Source organism: Lynx canadensis, chromosome E2 (assembly GCF_007474595.2).
Source record: "Lynx canadensis isolate LIC74 chromosome E2, mLynCan4.pri.v2, whole genome shotgun sequence".
NCBI lineage: Eukaryota > Metazoa > Chordata > Mammalia > Carnivora > Felidae > Lynx > Lynx canadensis.
This window is the reverse complement of record NC_044317.1, coordinates 4969586-4992243: the sequence shown is the minus strand read 5'-3', so window position 1 is coordinate 4992243 and position 22658 is coordinate 4969586. Positions and strand designations below refer to the sequence as shown.

Here is a 22658-nt window from a genome sequence, read left to right as displayed (position 1 = left end):
AGGGAGAGAGCTAATGAGCCTCACTATGTCCCAAGCCAGTCACCCGCATTGATTGCGTAAAAATACATTTTGCATCTGGTATTTGATTTGCCACACAGTTTAACAGAAAAGTGACTTTATCTATTTTTTTTCCAATTAGGGGAAGTAATGTTACAATCAATAATTCCTCCTGCTCTGGTGTGCTAAATTAATGTCTGTCTGTCTGTTTTTAAATCGCAAAGTGAGCATTGCTATAGAAATATAAAATGGTACTATTTCATTTTAATCTATTTAATTTTCCATCTTGAATTATATAATGGGGTTAAAACATTGAATAGAATTAATAGAATGAGTATTTAATTAAGCAATAATGAGTTTCTAAATGGATGCTCAAGGAAACTGACTTTGTAGTTTATGCAAGAATCAGATAATGGTCCTAACAAAGACCGTAATAATTGTGTTGAATGTTTTCTATATTTAAAGATTTTTTTTTTTCTGAATTCTCTCAAGGGTAGATTTAAACACAGTCCAGTTCCTTGACTAGACTCGGCTTGGCTTTCATGGTAAATTCCAGTGCCTTTCCTTGGCCCCCAAAGCCTTGCATAATCTGAATCTGTCCTTCTCTGAAGTCCAGTGGGAAACAGTTCTCCCAGCCTCCCCCCACTCCAGACACACCCACCTTCCCTCCCTTCTGCAAATGCGCATGCTCCCCCCTGCCACTGGTCTCTGCTCCTGCTGTTCCAGATGCCAGGGCCACTCTCTCTCCTTTCACCCTACTAACTCCTCCTCTGCTTTCAGTTCTCAGGGAATCCCTCCCTAATGACCCTCCACAGACTGGGTCAGGTACCCACTCCCTCTCACCAGCCCCCTTTCAAGCTACAGGCTCAGTGTTACTTTTTTTCCTAATATTGAACATAGGTTTATTACCAGACATATACCATGTCTGTTTTATTTTGTAGTGTATGCCTAGAATTTAAGACTATATCATGCCTGGCATACAGAAGCCATTTGCCAAATATCTGTTGGCTGGATGTCTGTCTGGAAGAGCAATAGATGGCCAAATGGATAGAGAATGATGGACAAATGGATGGGTGGGTGGGTGGATGGATGGATGGGTGGATGGATGGATGGATGGATGGGTGGGTGGGTGGGTGGATGGATGGATGGATGGATGGATGGATGGATTGGTGGGTGGATGGATGGATGGATGGATGGATGGATGGGTAAGTGGATGGGTGGATGGATGGATGGATGGATGGATGGATGGATGGATGGATTGGCGGGTGGATGGATGGGTAAATGGATGGGTGGATGGATAGATGGATAGATGGATAAATGGAGGGATGGAGAATGGATGGGTAGATGATGGATGGATGGAAGGAAGATAAATGGATGGATACATGGATGGAGGATGGATGGAGAATAGATGGAAAATGATGGGTGGATGATAGAGGGGTGGATGGATGGTAGGTAAATGTAGCTGTGGACATATTGCTAAATCTAAGGATATATTAGGGCTACAGTACACACTGTGAGAATTCCTGTAATAATACCACCTTATTCCATTTGGAGACATTGGCTCTCACACTAAAAGGGTGTTTTATGCCATCCCCTATGGTATGTGCTCCAGACATTAAAAAAGAAGTGTCATGGGGGAAATCTGCACAGGTTTTTCCCACTTAGACATGGCCTAAATATCAATTTTAAGATCCATCCGTCCACCCATCAGATCTTCATGCATCCAGTACTGTGCTATGTACTGGGGATCAGGGCTGAGTCATCCAACAGTTACTATCGACACGGCATCCTCAAATCATAAGGAAAAAAGAACTTTCAGAGTCAAAGAAAGTTTTGGTTTTTTCCCTCACATAAAAAAAAAAATTTAAGCCCACGAAAATCTATTATGGCGGGAGGGACCAACGAAGGTGAAAGTACCTAAGATCGACAAAAGTTGTGATGCCGCCATGCTAGAGATGTCCTGGAGAACAAAAGAGATCGGTCCATCCCTACCCTTCTGGAACATCAAGCAAGTAGCAGAATCAAGCATCAGTCACCAAGCCAGTCCCTCTTACGGCTCCTGGCTAGCCACATCTCTCATATTTCCTCTGCCCTCGCCTTTGATGCCTATATTTAAGACCTACTGCCTATATTTAAGACCACCGATTCATTCAACAAATGCTTACTGTGTCCCCTCTCTGTACCTGGCATCATGTGAGGGGTCGGGGGAGGTCTGTGAACAAGGCAGACCACATAGGGCCTCCAGCCCCCTCAAATCGTGATCTGTCCTAGGTGTTCATCTCAGCAACGTGAAAACCTCATCTGCTTTGAGAAAGCAGCTTCTCACCTCTGTGCTGGATGTAGCAGCATTTCTACAGGATGGATGGTTCCCGGCATCCTCTGGTCTCAGCGCTCCGTGTTCCTGCATAATTGCCCACCTGGGGTCCTCAGGTGCCAGTGTCAGAAAAGACACAAGGACAGGTTATGAGCTGAGGTCTGATGTGATCAGTAGGGACAGAGAACCGGTCATCGGGCTCTGGACCCCAACAGGGGTGAAGGACGGACCTAAGTGATGCGGGTCTTGAGTAATAGAACTTGTTAAAAGCAGCGTTTACAGGAATCCAGGAGACGCGGACTTGACCTTTGGTTCACTGAATGACTCTGGGCTTCCCTTGCTTCTCTGTGCCTATTTCTTCACCCATATCTGAACGTTCTTGACCTTGGACTCTATCATGCTTCTCTCAACCCAAATTGCATACTAAAATTATCTGGACACGGGCACCTGGGTGGCTCGGTCGGTTAAGCATCTGCCTCTTGGTTTTAGCTCAGGTCATGATCTCATGATTCATGAGTTCAAGCCCCACAGCAGGTTATGTACTGACAGCATGGAGCCTGCTTGGGATTCTCTCTCTCTCTGTGTCTCTCTTTCTCTCTTTCTCCCTCTAAGTAGATAAATAAACTTAAAAAAAAAAAAAAAAAAAAAGAATGATCTGGACAGGTTAAGAAAGTACAGAATCTCAGACTTTACCCCAAACCCACTGAATTGGAATAGAGCCTGGTTAGTTAAAAACAAAACAAAACAAAACAAAATGCCCCTGAAAAGATTCTAATGTGCAAACAGAGCTGAAAACCATCTATCTAGGCTTACGCTTAGGAATTCCATGATTTTTGTGAGAAGGAGGGAAAGATAGAAGGAAGAGCCTCCTTAGACAGGAATCGGGTCAACTTCCTTGTCTCCCGGAGCCGTATCCATGTGACAGCGTCTTCCAGACCTCCCTGCTCTGGCCACTTTCCATCCTGCCATCATGTTCCAAGAATTTCCCAGCGTCCCTTTCAGAGAAAAGGAAACAACCCACCCGGGTTTGCTGAGGTGTGGTAGACAAATTAGTTCCCGTCCCCGCCCCATCCCCCCCAAGGCATCAAGATTAAGGCTTATGATTAATGATTTGCAAGTCAATTAATCAGCCACCGCTTCTGAAACCTCATCTCTCCAATTACTTTTCTCTGAACACAAGGGCTTTCTGACACTGTCTCACTGTCTCTAGATTCACTTGGCTACTAATTGAAATTCCAAGATATTTCTTCTTGTTGTCAGCTTATTGGTATTACTTGTCTGTAAAATATTTGCAAACAGATTACTATTCACGTGTAGTGTGTCAGAGGTAAGCACCAAAACAATACTTTATGCTTCCAGCTCGAAGGAATGTGCTAATGATAGCTCGTGAAATTCTCTATCTCTGGGAAGCTGATTTTTCATTTATTGATTTATTTCCACCACACCTACTTGCAACAAGTATGTGAGATGTATTACAATAAAAACACAGGTACAACAAGGCTTCAAACAACTGATTTATAAGTTTCCGTAGAAAACGTTTTGTTTTTTGTTTAAGTCATGGGAAAGGAGCGGGACTTTCTTCCTTCGAGGAGATGGTGCGGTCGAGCAGAGGCTGTGGAGTCCGACACGGGCGGGGGGGGGGGGGGGCTCCAGTTCCAGTCCCTCCACATGCCAGGGAGACACACACTGGCTCCCCGGTTACCTTGGTTACCTTGTGGTTTGGGGTAGATGACGCTGCAAGAGCAAAGGCAGACAGAATTGCATAAAGGCTCAACCTCCATAGACGTCTGTCTCTCCTTCAACAACAGCTCCCAGGACGGTGTTCTTCTCCTTGTGGGGACTCAGGACCCACGCTCCTCCCCCCGTAGCCGTACCCTGCCCTGGGGCCCTGTGGTTGCCTGGGTTCCGATAGAGGGCAGGAGAGAGGCACAGAGAAGAGACCGCTGCCCCCAGCTGGCAAGCATCACATCTGGCCACATCCAGTAGGGGAGAAGGCAGTCTCCTGGCCTCACCTAAGTACAAGGAAGGCAGAGGGAGGGAGCGGACCATCTGCCAACACAGCACAGCTCCGTGACCTGCCTGCATTATTGTTTACTGTGAAATGAGGTGATGCGGGTAACGTACCCACTACCGGGCCCACGGTACGAGCCCCGCAAAGGGTCTTTGCTGTTCTTTCCAAAGAGTGACAGTAACCATCTGCTCTGTTTGCAGTTTCAAGCCACCGTCGAGGAAGGAGCCGTGGGGGTTATCGTCAACCTGACAGTGGAAGACAAGGACGACCCCACCACGGGCGCATGGAGGGCTGTCTACACCATCATCAACGGAAACCCTGGGCAGAGCTTCGAAATCCACACCAACCCTCAGACCAACGAGGGCATGCTGTCCGTCGTCAAAGTAAGGGCGCTTCCGGGCTCCTCCCTCCACCAGGCAGAGGGCCTCCCTGCTGGGGAAGGTCAAGGAGAAGTCAGCCCTGCTCTCCTCCTTTTGGAATTGAAAACAGAAAAAGGGGCTCACAGCTTAAGGGTGAACTTGTATCCTCACAGCCACGAAACCAAGCTGTTTTATGGGTTCTAGGAAACTCAAACTTACGTGTAACCTTCAAAAAAATCCCACATTTAATTTTGAAATGAGATTCTCCACACATCTGATTGTGAATTATCAAAGATATGCAAAAATGGGATATGTGAAGGTTTTTTAAAGATCTGTGATCAAAACTGTGGATCATTACAGGACGCCTGAGTGGCTCGGTTGGTCGAGCGTCCGACCCTTGATTTTGGCTCAGGTCATGATCCCAGGGTCGTGGGATGGAGCCCCGTGCTGAGCGTGGAGCCTGCTTAGAATTCTCTCTCTCTCCCTCTGCCCCTCTCCCTTGTTGGCACATGTGCTCTCTCTCTCTCTCTCTCTCTCTCTCTAAAAAAAAAGAGAGAGAGAGAGATCATTACATTTCTTCCTGGTCTTTCCTTAGCACAATCTCAGTTATTCACTTAAAAACAGGAGATAAAGGGCGACAGACCCTTAGCACCTGTGCAAGTGTCCTGGGGCTGCTTTAACAAATGGCCACAAACTTGGTGATATAGGGCAACACACACTCACATTCTCTTACAGTTCTGGTGGCCAGAGCACTAAAATCAGTTTCACGAGGCTGAAGTTGGCAGGACTGGTTTCTAGTAACACAGGCACGGGCGGAGTTGTTAGGAGATCCTGGCACTGCCCTCCCAGTGCACCCACCCCTGCACTTTCACAAGTCGTGAAAGTCACAAACTAACGCAGCCTCTGCCTGTCCTCTGCGGCTAGCCTGGGTCTATACAAGCCGTCGGACAATTTTCCAAACCTGCGGCTGGAAAACAGCATTTGGGTGAATATGCATCCCCATCATAAATCCTGGAACAGCACAGTCGTCCCCGTTCTGTTTGCTGCAGCTTGAGGGACCGAAAATCCAAGAGAACCAGAGTCACGAAGGCGCGTCCTCCCCTCCCCACCTTCCCACACGGGCCCTCACTGCTGAGTCTGAAACGTTAGCACGCAGAAGCGTCGCCAAGGATGCTAGGTTCCTGGGCCCACACCACACCTGCTGGGTCACCATGTGAGGGAGGGAGGTGTTCACCGAGCCCGGCCTCGCGGATGACCACTGCGGAGGGCAAGTTTCCACCTGCAGATTCCGCGACACCTGGGGCTCCCTCTGGGCCTCAGTTTGACCAGTGAGTGGACTTCCTTTGCTTCAGAATTAGGATGGAGACTCCGCCTCCCTCCGGCTGCCTGCCACGTGAATTCCTCCAAAGGGCCTTGGACTCTCTCTGCTTCTCAGTCCACCAAGGTCAAAGCCCCCGGGCAGCTTTCTGCAGGCAGGCCTGGCCTTGTTCCCGCCAGTGCACGAGTTAAAAATGCCTTCAGGTCAAGTACTGAAATACCAGGCTGATAGTGGCTTAAACACTAAAGAGAATTTAATGATTTCCATAACTAGACGAAGGTAGGCCAATCTAGGATTGACTGGCAGTTCAGGGTGTCAGAGAGCCATCAGGGGGCACAGCAGATGCCTCTGGCTTTTTCCTCATGGTCATAAAATGGCTGCCAAAGTTCCAGGTAGCACATCTTCCCGCTGCTGTGTTCTAAGGCTGAAAGCAAGGAGGCAGCCAGGCAAGAAAGAGAGAGAGAGAGAGAGAGAGAGAGAGAGAGGGAATTCTCAAGTGCCCCCCACCCCCTGCCGCCGCCTTCAGGGAAGAAAATATCTTTTCCACTGGTTTCCCAGGCAACTTCCCATGATGTTTCATTGCCCAGATAACATATGCCCACCCTCAGCTGCAGGGAAGGCTCTGCAATCTAAATCTGGCCTTTGGGGCTTCTGCAGGAAGAGATGGGGAGGGGAGCACCGGGGAGGGGGTGGGGGGTGGTCTTTGGGCAACCAGCCATGAGCAGTCCCGCCCTAACAAGTTGGCAGTCCACATACGGAGGAACCAGCAGAAATTTCAGGACTGTGTGGTTCCCAGGGGAATCCTACCTCCCTGCAGGACCAAATCCTAACAGTTCCAGAAAGCAAGAACCTGTCTCCTTCGTAAAAGCTTCTGGTCAGGAATGCTCTTAGCTGCTTTGTAAACCTATTCCAAAACTGTCAGAGAGTTACCCTTTCGGCTGAATATAATCCACCCTGTATTTTAAGCCTGTTTTCTCTTTTGTCCTCAGAGGGGAAGGAAACATCCAGAAAGCCTTGATCCCCAAAGCGATAATAGGCTTAAAAGTCACTGTAAGATCACTTCCAAATCCTCCCTCTATCAGACAACAAACCCCAGGTTCTTTACCTCCCCCCACCCCCCACCCCACCCCCACCCCCCGCCGTGTGGGATGGCTTTTCCAGCCTTTAAACCCCGCAGGACACTGGTCCACACCCACTCTTGACCCTCAATGAAATATTAATTGAATCGAATCTCTGTAACTTTATTGGAAGTGTTTTCAATTTCCTCCCATCCCTGACACAGAGACCCTGCACCAGACAAATCACATTAATGAGGTCACATGCCCGAGACAAAGGAGGGTTTCTTACTCCAGCGTGACCCAGGACAGGGTACGAGAGCAGAGACCCACGTTTTGCCAGCTCCCCAGCGGCCTGGCCCGGGGAACGCGCAAATGGAATCACTACCGCCTAATTCCGCACAGGGCAGGTGGGGTGAGCGAGCGAGGGCACTGCCCTGCAGAAAGGCAGCATGCGACTCACTGCCCCTCTGCCCTGCCTCCGTGGCACTGTTCCCGTCTCCACCCCTCGAAGGCCAGTGTTCTGCCCAGGGCATGTCGGCCTGGGGACGTACTTGGAGACGGGCTGGCGAGCAGGGCCTCCCATCTTTTTCTTCGTGGCCATCTTACCAGCTTCTTCTTATCCTGGCGGCTCCAGACCAAGGTCTGTGGGAAACCACAGCTCCCTAGCCTCTCCCAGGGTCCCTTGCTCCAGTGCTTACCAGGCCAAGATTCCGGGAAGGGCAGGGACAAGCGTGCAGCAGCCCACGGGCCCAATGGTGACCGAGCACCAGGGCCAGACCTGGACCTGCACCCCTCTGTATTGGGGAGCGAAGGTGTCCCTTGCACACCTATGAAGCTGCGTTCCATCCCAGTGTGAATAAATCGGCCCAGAGTGGAGCAGAGGACCAGGTCCCCGTCAGCATCACACTTGGTACAGACAGCGGTTTATTATTGGCTCCGATTTTCTCGTCAGGCCTCCGGGGCCAAAACATCCCTCTGTGCCACTCATGTGCTGTGTGACTTTAACTGAGTTATTCAACCTCTCTGAGCCTGTTCCCTCATCTACAAAATGGGAATAAAAACACCCACTATCACGAGGTAAAGTGAGGCTTGGGTGAGGTGATGCACACAGGGCACTCCAGGCACAGGCAGGTGCACAGTAAGGGATAAATAATGTCACGGCAAATAGGGACGCGTGGGGGTAAAGATCAAATATGTATATTATGGGGGTCAGAGGGCTCTAGGTGCCCCACTGTTATGGGTCAAATTATGCCCCCAAAGAAGAGCTATTTTGAAGTCCTAATCCTCAGACCCTGTGAAGGTGGCCTTCTCTGGAAGCAGTCACTGCAGATGTGATTAGCGAAGATGAGGTCATGGTCGAGTGGGGGGGAGGTGGGGTGCCCTAGGCCAGCATGACCGTGTTCCTGTAAGAAGTCGGCCGTGTGAGGGCAGATACACCCAGGGGAGAATGCCGTGCGACAGCAGAGGCAGAGAAGGGAGCGGCACAGGGACGAAGCAGGCTCCCCTAGAGCTTTCCGAGCGAGCACGGCCCTGCTCGCATTGGACTCTGCACTCCTGGTCTCCAGGACTGGGAGACAGTGGATTTCTGTTGTCTTAAGCCACCCAGTCCTTTGGTACGGCCGCCCTGGGAAACTGAGGCACCCACCAGACTCGCTTACGAGGCCGCAGCTGCCACTCCAGAGCCTCGAGTGCTGGCAGATCACCGTCCGAGCCTCTGCTGCCCAGCAGAACTGCCCTTACCAAAAGGGGAGCCCCCCAGCCAGGAAGGTTAGGCCCTGCCAGCTGGAGAGAGCCTGCCGCCTGGGCCTGCTCTCAGGGGCAGGGGGGTGCAAAAGACCAGCCCCTGCCTTGAGATGGGGCTGACCTACTGGTGCAGTGAAAGCGCCAGGACCCCCGTGGCACTGGGCTGGCGCTGGGCTCCAGCGGGGACCACGTCCTGGCTCGTTCCCTCTCTTCTGAGAAGGCACGCCAGTCCATCATACTCAGAACCCCTGCCTCAGGCTCTGCTTCCAGACTCAGCTGGAGTCTCGGGGAACCCAAATAGAGATATCACACACACACACACACACACACACACACACACACACACACACCTCTGACAGAAACATACATGCACGTCTCACATAAATACATCGAATATGTATATCCATGTGTATACATGGTTAATGCTAAAGGCACCCATATACTTACCCAACATGAATACACACACATAGAGAAACACACACTCCAGCCGTACCGTTCAAAGGCCGTGCGTAAATAATCCAGGCCACCTCCACTCGAGATTCCGATCTTCCCTCCTACCTGGTCTGCCCCCCTCCATCCTGCTGCAGATGGCTCGGGGGGCCCTCAAACCCAGGCCCAGATTCTGCTGTGAGGAGCCCTCCGAAGCTAACAAACCAAAGAAACCCCAGCCTGGTGACATTTTCATCGTGGTGGAAAATTCCGTCGGGCTAGATTTCGGATTTCACACATGCCCGTGTGCTAGTTAACTTGACCTCCAGAAGCAAGCTGTGTTGCCAGGAGCCAGAGCTGGTGTGAGAGAAGCCCTCTGGCCCTGAGGTGCACCCCCCTCGGTCTGCCCCGCACTGGGGTGGGGGAAGGAGGCTCCCGGAGACAGAGCTCCTCCCGTCAGCCCTGCTCAGAGCGCCGAGTGCAGGGTGGTCCCGACCCAGCGCGCCAGTCTTCCCCCTCTTCGGTGTCCTACTTGGGATGAATGACTGTGTTCCCAGCTTGGCGATCCCCTGGCCCCTGTTGGAAATGGACTTCCCTGAGGTTGCGTATTTAGCACGTCACGCGGGATGGACAGAAGTTAGAAAGGGACGGAGCGGTGAAGTATTCTTGTGTTACCCGGATGGGACCAAATAACGACTGAGTACCTCCTAGGTGCCAAGAGCTTTGTATCTGTTAACTCCGAAGGTCCCTCTGGGAGTTGTTACAGGTGGGGAGTGGGGGTGGGGGGGGGGGGGGGGGGTCCCGTCCCGATACAGTCAGGAAGCACTCCTGCGTCGTCACGTCAGCATTTCCTCTGCGTGTGCATGTGCGCGTGCGTGCACTTCTGCGCGTGTGGGGAGCGCTGTGTGCGTGTTGGCTGCGATCGTTACGGAAGGTTACCACAAGTCAGTCCAACTCACCCAGCGGGTTTCAATCCCAGCTCTCGCCCCTGTGGGGCTCTGCCCCCACTTCCCGTGGCCCTTACAACCTGGGAGGTCATTTGCTTCCTTCTAGTCGAGTGTGAATCAACTCCGTGCACCTGCTTTGGTCCTGTCCTCACAGCAAGAGTATCCATATGTCACGGGTCTGAGGAGTTGGCTACTTATTCTCCCACGAAACATTAGGGAAATAACTTGAAATAAATAACGTGCCCTCATCAGACCTGAACGTCTCCCCACGCACCCCCAGGGACAGGAAATGTCACTCCTACATCATCTAGTGGTTTGGGAAGGGAGTGGCCAAGTGACTGTCATCTGGCACGTTCTGTGATGGGCAGGACCACCTTATGAATAGTGTCTACAGTGGGGCTTCTTTGACATGATCTGATTTCCTCTGCACAGCAGCTGGGAGAGGCAGGTACTACGAGACCCCTTGGCAAAAGCACCTCGGAGGACCCCATCTCAGTGACCCTGGGGCCAGAACAGTCCACCATCATGTTGGACGGTCCCTGGCATGGCCGTGTGTCTGGTCATCACTGCCTCCGCCCAGTATGTGGCCACCGAGCCCCCAAGTCATGGTGACAATTGAAAATCCCCCCCACACACACACATTTTCAAATGCCCTCAGGTGGGGAAGGGCCCAGAGGCTTAACCCCACGTGTTTCCAATCCTCTCCAGCCCTTTTCCCTACGAGACGCCCTCCCGGGAAGCGTGCCTGTGCCAGAGAGCTGTAGAGACCCCAGCCTCAGACCTTGCGGCGAGTGAGAGGGAAACGGTGCAAATGGGACTTGGGGACTTTTCCATTCTATCTCCCATGGTAACAGAGGCAGGGCTGCCCCGAAGCTGGCAAAGCTTAGGCTTGAGTCGTTCATGCCCCCAACCCCCTCCGAGTGGCGGCGTCTTGTGGCTACAGGTCACAGGTAGGAAGCCTTTTAGTGTCAGCGTGGCCAGGGCGTCGCCTAAAGAGATCGCAACGGGGGACCCCGGGTCTCTGGGGCTCACGTAATGTGTTGACATTTATTTCTTCATCTAAAAAAAAAAAAAAAAAAAAAAACACCTTCCATCCCGATTTTTGTATCTGTGTGCTTCGTATTCCTTTTCTTAAGGGGGACCCCAAATTGCATGAAGGTTGGCCCACAAATCCTGGACCCATCCCTAAAATCCACCCCGGCCCGTGGGATGTCAGAGTGCTTGGTGCAAAGGCGCCTGCCCTTGTAGCAGATTCACATGCTCAGCCTCCTCCCCCTGCTTTCCAGCCTCTGGACTACGAGATCTCCGCCTTTCACACCCTGCTGATCAAAGTGGAAAACGAGGACCCGCTGGTACCCGACGTCTCCTATGGCCCCAGCTCCACGGCCACCGTCCACATCACTGTCCTGGATGTCAACGAGGGTCCGGTTTTCTACCCGGACCCCATGATGGTGACCAGGCAGGAGAACATCTCTGTGGGCAGCGTGCTCCTGACCGTGAATGCCACGGACCCAGATTCCCTGCAACATCAAACCATCAGGTGGGTGAGCGGCTCCCTAACCGGAGGGCGGAGGCAGGCAGGAGTTGCGTTTCTTTTCCGGATGCAGGCCTGGCTGTCCGGAGCAAACTAGCCTTACGGTAAATTTGTTGGTGATCTGGGCGAGTGGGAGGCACAGGGCACACGCTGAAGAGCTCCTGGCCGATCGCGTCAGGACCAGGCTGACTCTCCAGGGATGCTGCCTCCACACCTGATGCCGGGGAGGAGGGTGGCCTCCGGGCAGTGTTCCCAAATGGCCAGAGCGGTCTGCCAGTGCCAAGCACAGGCTCTGAAAAAAAGAAAAAGGAGCCACCACGTCTGGCCCCCCCCGCATCTCAGACACTCTGGCCCCCCCTGCATCATCTCGCCACCATGACTTCGGAAGTCAGCACTGGCTGACTCCACACACAGATAAGGGTATTGCGAATTCAGAGAGATTCAGTACCTAGCCCGAGGCTGCCCAGCCTAGTAGCAGAGGAATCAGACTAGAAACAGGACGGTCTGCAAAGTCCGTGCTCTCTGCTCAGTGCCATGGACTCGGAAGCATCAGAGCGGGGGGACCAGACATTGCCGGCACTTAGAAAGGGAACGTTGGGGTTAGGTTTCCGACAGATAAATGGCAGGCCAAACAAACAACAACAAAAAATCGTCTCCAAAATTTCCGTCTTCGTTTCTTGAGCTCTGTCCGGTGCTTAGAAAGAAGGTGTTGTCGTGACAAGATTTAATTAAATGATCGTTACTTAGGGTTACTAGGCTTGACCGGCTGCTCTCGTTGGTACCGTGTTTCGCGGCAAGCTGAAATCGACATGCAGGTCCAAACGCCCGCTCGTCTCCGCACAAGAAAGGTATTAATCTTTCTTTTCCAAAATCTAATCTTCTTCTCGTAGGAGGAACGGATAATCAAGTATTAGATGCACTTCTAATAAACACGTGTCGTATTTTCCTGATTTGAAACACCTGGAAACGTGTCCCGGTCTCCACACAGCCACTTTACCGCAGAGCGAGCTGGCAGACGAGCGGCTCACGTTAGTTTCCAATCCCAAAAGGGGATTTATTTTCACAACAAAACTTTCTGAAATACCAGATGAGCTAGATAAAGGTGCGAACTGTACCAAATCCTATAATAACGTGACTCTGAAATTGCCCTCTTTTTTCTCTCTCTTTCTCCTTTTCCTGCTGGGTACCTGGCAGAGGAAAGATGCAATTTAAATATCAAAGAGAAAGCTTTCCTTAAGTCCTTAGGTGGGGAAACAGGCAAATGTACAAATTTAGGATGTCTTTAGGGAAGCTTTCCTGTCACTATGTATTTCTACAGCAGGAGCAGAAGAGGGGACTCTGGGTGGGGGAGAGAGCGAACTTCCACGGGCTTGATGTTCCTGAACCCAGGGCTCTGCCCTTGCTGCGTGACTTGGGATGTTGCCAGTCTTGAAAGTGGTAACTTGGTGGGGTTGGGGGGACAGATGCGGTGACAGACAGAGAGCTGGGTCTGTCCGGGTTCTTTGTTTGAGACCAGCTCTGGCTGACTTAGGCAAAAGGAGGAATCTGCTGGTGGAGGGCTTATTGAACATGTTTAGAACGAGGCCCGAGGGGCACCTGGGTGGCTCAGTCGTTAAGCATCCTACCTCGGCTCAGGTCATGATCTCGCGGTTCGTGGGTTCGAGCCCCACCATGGGGCTCTGTGCGGAACAGCTTGGAGCCTGACACCTGCTTCGGATTCTGTGTCTCCCTCTCTCTCTGCCCCTCCCCCACTAGTACTCTGTCTCTGTCTCTGTCTCAAAAATAAATAAACATTAAAAAAAAAAAAAACAGGCCCGAGATAGCACAGGAACTCGGGCATTGCAGAGTCTCTAGGGGATGGGAAATGATGGGTTGGCACAGCCCGACCTCACAGGGAGAATGAACCACCTTCCGCCATTTCCCACGGCCTGCACCCCTCACCTGCAGGGGCTCACGTGCCGGGGGGCAGGGGGATGTTGCCTGAGCTGCAGTCAGGAGCCTCCCGACTCAGGGCGCCTGACGGTCCATGGAGATGATGCTCTCAGATGCGGGCGGCTGACGGGGAGGGAGGAAGGAGGTCCCATCCTGTGGATGGAACGTGGAACTAGGAAGGTGGGCCAGACCCCAGAGAGCAGGTCCAGCAGATTGAGGGAGGGACGGATTTCTGGTCTGCAGAGGGAGGGGGTACTGGCAAGAGCCAAGCCCCTGAGACGTATCAAGACCAGGGTACGAGCCACTGGAACAGGGTACAGGCGTCCCCCGTTCTACCACGGGCGGGACGTCAGTGGAGAAAGCCATGTGTTGATCCCTGGAGGGGAGGCTCGAGGGAAAACGCCCAAGTTTGGAACGCTCTGAAGAGCTTCGTGTTTGTACCGTCGGTCACTACAGATACGACCCATGTCATGAGCTGCCAGGACCGTCCTCAGAGTGGCCTAGCCCAAGGTGGCCTCAATTGATGGGGATGCGGGGACTCAGCATGAGAACACAGGTGCTCAGAGCATGTCCTTTTTGCATCTTTTGACTCCGCTGTCCCCCGCGGTCGGCCACCTCCTCAGCCACGTCTGTAGGGAGACGAGCAATGCCGGTCCTCGGCCCCAGAGGCATGCTTCCCAATCGAAAGTTCGAGCCCGGGGCCAGGCTTGGGTCTCACAGAGCCCAGTTGGACACACGGCCCATCTCTGAGCCCCACAGAACAGCAGGGGGGTAGAGTGTCCCCACCGTGGGCCCCAGGTCCCATCACGAGCACCAAAGGAGTTCAGGGGGCTCTTCCCAGGAGATGAGAACGGATGCTGTGTCATCAGGACCCACAGAGTCACTGTGACCAAGTCCAACTTTGAGTCCCCTCAGGAAATACCACTGAGGTGTCCCTCTGTGGCTGGTTTGCCTAAGAGTTCTGGCATTTACAAATTGAGCTGAGCAGTGTCCGGAGAAACCCCTCTTCCAGCCTTGAAGCAAAGTAAATGTGTGTGTGTGTGTGTGTGTGTGTGTGTGTGTGTGTGTGTGTGTGTCTCACACACTTCTCTCTCTGGCCAGACTCCTCACACACATCCCTTCCTGCTGGGGCCACACGGTGGCCCAGAAGTGCCCCCCGTTTCTCAGCCTGGCACTGACCGGGCCCCCCTGCTGCTGGTTCTGAGCTCATCCAAGGCACAGACAGCCGTGTCACTGACAGGTTGAGCCATTGTCACAGGAACCTTTTGGGAGAGGAGGTCTGTTAATTACTTGCCGCCCTTGATCCGACACACTGAGAAGCGCTGTCCCTGAGGGGCTGTGTGTGCAGGGGGTGAGGAGGGCGGCAGGGCGGGGCCAGCCAGGCTGGGACCCAGGTCTCTGACGACCCGCGCTTGGCTGCCCAAAATTCTCCAAAAGGCGACCTTGTGAGCGGTCCTGTTATTGTTGTCTTAGTGATGCTTTGGGGAGCAGGCATGGAAAGAGGGAGGGAACCCTTCATCTCAAGGAGCGCTCTGAGTTCAGATGACAGAGGTACCATAAGATGCTGTCCCAGCCGTCCTGCCCCGGAGGGTGTCCATCCCGTCAGAACCACTGCCTTGAGTTCTGCCACCATGCAGGTCGTGGCAGTGCCCCTGTCTGTGTGTGTGACTCTGTGTGTGTCCGTGTAGCTTTCTCTCTGTGTCCCTCTCTGTTTGTGCCTGCCTCCCTTGGTATATCCTTTGCTCTGTCTGTCCCTTCCTCGTCTCCCTCTCTGTGTCTCTGCCTCCCTCTCCCTGGCACCCACCGCATCACTGCCTCTCTGTCTCTCTCATCCGCTCCCCGCTGTCTGGTGTTCTGCCCCGTCCCCTTCCTCCCCGCTCTCCTCCTCCCCCTCCTCCCTCCCCCTCCTCCTCCTTTCTCTGCCTCTCCCCGCCACCACTTGGTGAATCTCTATCAATATTGCATTCCCAGATGCTCTGTGACCCCACCCCAAAAACCCTACTTTCGTCTCAAGTGACTCACCAGGCACTGGGAGCCTTGACAGGCACGTGGCCTCTTCCCTGAGGGCAGGCTCCCTCGCCCTCAAAGCAGGACACCTCCTCCCCACCCCCAGCCCCCACAGAACTTAGGAACTTCTAACTAATTCCCGTCCTGGCTGGCATCCAGTCTCCCATGATGCAAGGCGTGTCTCGTCTCGGCCCCACGTTGGCAATGCGGGCCCCCCGCTAGGGACTCTTTCATCACACCAGGGAACAGTAAAGTCTGTGAAAGGCGCCTTGATCTCTGAGAAGCCTGCAACGCTAAAGACAGGAGGTGTCCAGGCATCAGAGTGAATACTCTCACTAAAAAGCCCGAGCTATTAAGACTGGTTAAAAAGCCCGTCGCATTGCACTCTTAGCCAAATCAAAATGGACATCAGTGGGCTGGTGACAGATGAAATTCTTCTTTTTAATGACTTGTATCTTCTTATCCTTATTATAAAGTTAAGATGGTTCATGGAGAAGACTTTTGAAAAGGCAGTTAAGAATAAGGAAGATGATAAAGAATCCGTAATAGCTCCTATAATACCCTCTTAACAACTTGGGTATAGCTCCCTCAGTCACGTGTGAGGGGGCTTCCGCTTTTATTACCGGAATTGGCTCTCATCACCCGTCCTGTTCTGGAACCTTCTGTGCCTCCTTCCCAGTATATGGCGAAGAGCTTTTCCATGTCAAGACACAGCCATTATTATTAATTGCTTGATAGTATTGTCTTATTCTATTACATGGATGTTCTCATTTATTCATTCATCTCCTTGTTACTGGATATTTAGAGTGTTTCCAGTTGCATGCAATCATTTTTCTAAAAAGGTCAGTGGCCATGCTTATAGCTAAATTGTCTAATGCATCATCAATTTCCTGAAGAATTTTTCGAAAGCTCTTCGAGCCAAAGGATGCGTATTGTTAATGCCTTTTGTCATCTAAAAACTTGCTTGTTTTTTATACCGAAATTTATATTGTCCCTTATGATTTGAATCGATGTCATGATTAGAAAGCTCCTCTGCTCCCAGGTCGTGTCGATACTGATGTGTTCTGAAACAGAGCCCCTCTCTCCCCACCACCCCGGCCCCCTCCAGACAAGGCTCCTGCCTTCTGGGGGAACCCTGTCTCCACGTCCGTGAGACAGGAGCCAGACATTTCTCCGTGACATTTTGGGGTCTCTAATGAGGAGCAGGTTTGTGCAACGGAAACCATTGGCTAATTACTGTCAGAAGGAGCAGCTCAATGATGATTATGCTAATACGGGAATGACTGCCCGACGTTCTCCAGCAGCGACGTGAATAGCAGGGACTAACCCTGGCATCCTGTCTGTTGACTTCGCTGCTCTGGGGACACAACCAGCAGCCCAATCCTCTCGAAGGGCTTGAGAGGACTTATTTCACTGTGTTGCATAATCAAGGGATTTCTGCTGAGGCGACCAAGTAGCAATTCCAATTCTGAACATCTTTCAGACAGAGCTCATCCTGTCCAGGGGCTGCAGGAAACCACTCTGCAGCAGGGACTTTTGCCTACACACTGAATATATGAGATGTGTGTGGAGGAGAAATGTTGTCCCCACCGATGTGAAATGACCTATCACTGCTCAACATGTGTTTGGAAAGGATCATTCATCCAGGGAGCTCTGTGAGGGTGTGTTGAGCGGCACCGTATCTGTGAGGATTAAGTCTCACTGAAGACAATAGGAAAATTCAAAATGACAGTGGCTCAGAGAAGATAGAAGTCTATTTTCTCTTTCTCACCTAAGTCCAGAGTAGCCATGGCAGTGTGCAGGGTGTGGATGGCAGTTCCTCAAAGGTGTCAGGGGCCCAGGATCCTTCCTGCTCACCATTCGACCATCTCCAGGGTGGCGTCCCCTTCCTCGTGGACTGTGAGGGTTGCTAGTGCACCAGCTTTCGCATCTGCATTCCAGGCAGTGAGATGGGAGAAAGGGAAAGAAGGGAGTCTCCTGTCTTTGAAGGAGATTTCCTGGAAGTCAGCCCCATTTCTGTTTAAATCTCAATGGCCAAGATTAGTCACGTGACCACACCTAAGTGCAGGGGACACGAGGACATGGGGTCATTTAGCTGGAAAGAACCCAGCTTTGGAGACTGGGATTCTTTAGGAAAGAAGAAAAGAAGCGTGGACAGCATGAGGTAACTGACATTTCTACCGCGAGAATCTTTGAATATTGAAACTTTCTACATAATAAAAAAAAAAAACACAGGATAAACTGAATTATTTTTTAATTTCTTTTGTAATGTTTACTTTTGAGAGAGTGACAGAGCCTGAGTGGGGGAGGAGTCAAGAGGGAGGGAGACACAGAACCCGAAGCAGGCTCCGGGCTCTGAGCTGTCAGCACAGAACCCATCGTGGGGCTCCAACTCACGAACCATGAGATCGTGACCTGAGCTGAAGTCGGACGCTTAACCCACTGAGCTACCCAGGCGCCCTCAGGGTAAACTTTAAAAGTTATCACGTGCCACGATACTAGATTTTTACACAATCGACATAATAGATAAGCGTGTTGTGAAAAACAACTGTTTGATAAAAGCACAAGGATTAAAGCTAGTCTTTCGTTCATTCGTTTGTTCATTCACTGAGTTTGCTTATCGGTATTCATTAAGAGCCCAGTGGGGCCCTGACGCTGCTAGCTGTCATGTGTTCACTCGTGCAAGAAACAGTCTCTGCCTACAGCCTCTGGGGAACTTGCAGTCGTGAGAGCAAGAGCATGTCCTCCCTGGGAAAGAAGGAAGGGGGCAGGAGGGCAAGGAAGGCAGAAGATCAATGGTTTCCTGGGGAAGCAAGAACCAGCAGTCCCTAGCTGGGGAGAAAGAGCTTCCGAGCATCACTGTGGTCTCGCTTGTCAACAGATTCCTGAATTCCCCAAAAAGCCCGCTACCCCCCTGCCTCCGTCTCCTGGGAATTGGGTGCCAGCCCCAACTGGCAGAGATGTCCACCATCCACCCCCCTGCCCCCTGAGACACGTGCTTGGGAACGATGGTACCGGGACTAAAACGCCTAGCGTTGTTCTCTAAAAGTTCACCCAAAGCACCGCCACCAAAGCCATTTAGTTCCTACAACCCTGTAAATGAGACCTTTCTCATCTCCCTTGTTGCTGATAGGGAAAGCGGAGCCTCTGAGCCCCCCTCTGTGGGAGGAGAGCGAGCAGAGGTGTGCGGAGGCCTGCTGAGAGAGCCCAGAGAGGCGGCCCTGACCTCGCGACTGCACTCCCCGGGCTGTCTAGACCTTCAGGACCATCTTTCTCGCGCTTTACTCTCATCCCCGCCCCAATCCCCCAACGTCTCCAGTACCATTACAGAATTAAGCACTGCAGGCCCAGCACCTGGACCTTCAGATTCTCCAGGGACCTGCCAAGGTGCCAGGGACCTGAACATCTAGCCTGTTGTCTCCACGATTTGAAAAGAAGACAACAACGCTGAAATTAACGAATATCGAGCGCCGAGAGCATCGCAACAACCTTTTCAAATTTACGATCGGCGAACCCGTCTTTACCTTTGCAGGCCGTCTGTAGAGCGCCCCCCTCGCAGGAATGTCTGAGCGTGCACTAGAGAAACCATAGGGGATTGTAGATGAGACTATTCCCGGTCGCCAAATAAGGCCCAAAGCAAAAGCAGAAACGTCGTTTCAAACGTTCTACAGGAAGAAAATGTATTTGCAGGGTGGGTACATTCCAGGGTATTTGGTAAGACTTGGGCTGAGGCCACCACAGGCAGAGAAGATTCTTCGAGGCTGGAAATTTTTGAGATGGTCGCCGCCCGGCCAGGGCCAGGCAGGTGGGCGAGCTCGGTAAACAGGCACAGATTGGTGGCAGCCGGGTTGCAGCTATCTGTGCATAAACATGTTTGTGCGTAAGCAGGCGTCGTTTATCGGTATTATTATTGTTATTCACCTTCCGATATCGACGAATGCCCACCACCCATGACAGCATCTGCACGTGGCCTTGTTTTATTTTTTTTTAATTTTTTTTCAACGTTTTTTATTTATTTTTGGGACAGAGAGAGACAGAGCATGAACGGGGGAGGGGCAGAGAGAGAGGGAGACACAGAATCGGAAACAGGCTCCAGGCTCCAGGCTCCGAGCCATCAGCCCAGAGCCCGATGCGGGGCTCGAACTCACGGATCGCGAGATCGTGACCTGGCTGAAGTCGGACGCTTAACCGACTGCGCCACCCAGGCGCCCCCACGTGGCCTTGTTTTAAACCAATCCCAGGAGTGAGGGCTGAGCGGGACAGACAGGCCTCGGACTGGACTTCCCACGGCCAGGAGGGTTGCAGTCGGGAGCCACGCCCATCAGTCGGCCCTTCTTCTGGAGCCTTGATCCAAATTGAGCCTATGCTTTGAACACAGAATAACTGAATCAGACCCAGGTTAGATCCTCGTCTCTCTGAACACTGCTTTGCCCACTTTGTCCTCATGTCCTTGAGTCTTTTTTCAGTCATTTCCTTTCTTCTCCCCTTTTGGACATGGAGGCCTTTTAGCTCCGGGGTAGAGTCCGTTCATGGGCTCAAGCGGATACAGGAGGCCCCGTGCAATGATGAAAATTCAGCCCCCAGTGACTTGTTAAAATGCCCCGTTTCACTTTGCGCTGCTATTCGTGCAAACCCTTTTAACACCTTGTTTAATCTAATATCGAAGCCCATTCAGAGCAAATCACCAAAATGAGGGTAAATCGGGTGAAAAACCATGGGCTGTCTACGGGACATTTTGTTCTGTATCTTCTAAGATCTTTGGAAGCAGATGTCAAAACTCAGTCCACTTGGAACTGTGGATTTTGTCATCACTGACATTTTCAGGAACACACAAGCTCAAAATGTATAGTAGCTTACCATTTATTGGGCTGGAAAATGAAGCTTTCAGGCTCCTTTTTATTAAAAAAAAAAAAAAACAGATTTCAAAACCAGATTTAAGAGTTTCATTTGGGGTGACTCCCACCTGTTAAATTTTAATCAGAAGTTAAAGGCTAAATAATAACAATTCTACCTGGGGAAATTAACCGAAGAGCCTCCCTCTACTAAAATATATTATTAACGCTTCATCTTAATTAAATGTGGCTACTGACCTCAATAGCAGGATTTGGAGTGAGGTCCTTTCTGTTTTGTTTTGTTTAATGAATGATTCTTTTCTCGAGTCAACAAACAGAGCTTGAAATGTAAATGGATTGTTTACAGTGGCGCCTTTGTAGTTTTTAATTAAAGGGTTGTTCTTCCATTGGAAGTTTATGGTGGCAATACATTTTATTGCCTACTCCGCTGTAGAGTTTTTAATTATTTATGTAAATGTATTAGCACAGCTGACTCGTGTTTTCAGTGGTCAGATTTTGTGTTATGAAGATGCCAATGGAAAACAAGGTCTAATAAATTAAACAACCGAAGTTTTAAAGATTTAACATCTTCCGCGGCTAAAAATAGAATTCTGGCTTTTATCATGATCCAGGGGTGGAAGGTTTTCATTATTAACCTCAATTAGAGGCACTCGATTCAGTTGACATGAAAAGAGCTGACCATTTGGATAAACAATGGAAAAGTCATTTTACAATCCAGCCGCCTTTTTAACATCCGTCTACACGGGTTGTTCTAAATCTGCCACGGGCCAGGCTTTCATTACTGAAAGCATGGTTTTGAATTGGTTATATTTGAATATAATTATGACGGTCATCCTTGCCTGCCTGAGAAATTAATTCTCATAGCCAACATACAAAATATTGACAAACGCTAATACGGTTTCTTGCCCACTGTTTTCTAAGCTGTTAACTCTGCTTAGCTGGGTGTTTTGTTGTTGTTGTTGTTTTCATTTTAATAAAGGCGTTTGCAATAGACCAGCGTTGCTGCAGACGCTCCCCGTATCATATTGATTGAGAAAGCCATACGTCTCAGGATGGCAAGAGAAGTCAGCCGAATGGACAGGAGCAGGCTTATTTTATGAGTGCACTCTGTCAGTCACCAACACCAGGCAGCCCCCGAACACATCTAGGGGGGGTCTCGTGAAGGGCTCATCACGACCTTAGTACTAACGCAGGTAAATAACCGTAGACAGCGAACCACATAGCTAATTCAAGAAGCATGTTTCAACAGCAGCTCCCAGTTTGCATTTTCAAGTTGTGAGGCTCTAAACTGTCGTCCTCCCACATAGTTTAATTCAGGGGGTTCCTTGTGTATCCTAACAGCGAGTTTCAGGAGAAGATCAGACCTCGTAGAGCCGGCTCGGAACAGCCTCGCGTGCCTGTGTAGAGTGGGGCCTCTGGATCTGGACTAGGGTTGGGCTGGGATAAGCCAGCTCATCAATCGTTGAATCATTCATTCATTCCACAGGTGTCTGACGAGCACTTACGACCCGGCGGCCCTTTTCTAGGCACTGGGGACACAGCAGCAACACAAACAGTTAAAAAGATGTGTCGTCATGAAGATTATAGGCCGGTGGCAGAGGGGGAGAGGAAGCAAACAAGAAAACAAATGAGCAAAATGAAGAGCATAGTAGTGGGCAGTCAGTGCAAAGAAAGAAAAAAGGCAGAGAAAGAAGTGAAGGTCTGAAAGTCTAGATTCCAGGGAAGGACTCGCCGATGAACTGAAGGAAACAGGGGTGAGCCGTGCACGTATCTGCGGAAGAGTGGTCCAAGCCAGGGGCAGGGGGGACGACAAGCGCAAAGGCCCTGAGGCAGGATGTGTGCAGGGGGTGAGGTATCACTGGGTCCGGTGCAGAGTGGGTGAGGTGGGGAGAGGAGATCAGAGGTGCACAGGGGTAAAGCTTTTACTCTGAATAAGACAGGAAGTTAAGCCGTGGTGGTTTTAGAGAAGAGTAAGTGGGGAGGGGTGGTGGGGAAGGGAGACGGCAAAGACCAGTGGGGAGGGTCCTGCAATGAGCCAGGTAGGTGAGAGGTGGCACGGCTTTGGACTTCGCGTTGGCGGTATGTGCCGTGAGAAGCAGGCCTTACTGAATGTGTCTGGAAGGTGATGGCAGTCGGGATGTGCGGACCAACCACGT

The 22658-nt window shown here is 51.1% G+C and overlaps 1 protein-coding gene across 1 annotated transcript in view; it reads left to right on the top strand.

The window, feature by feature from the left end:
* Positions 1-22658, top strand: part of CDH13 (cadherin 13) — a 1031871-nt gene that overhangs the window by 924472 nt on the left and 84741 nt on the right. The window contains exons 9-10 of the mRNA XM_030298915.2: positions 4523-4705; positions 11463-11716. Coding sequence (XP_030154775.1) covers positions 4523-4705; positions 11463-11716 — 437 coding nt within the window. The remainder of the gene's footprint in view (positions 1-4522; positions 4706-11462; positions 11717-22658) is intronic.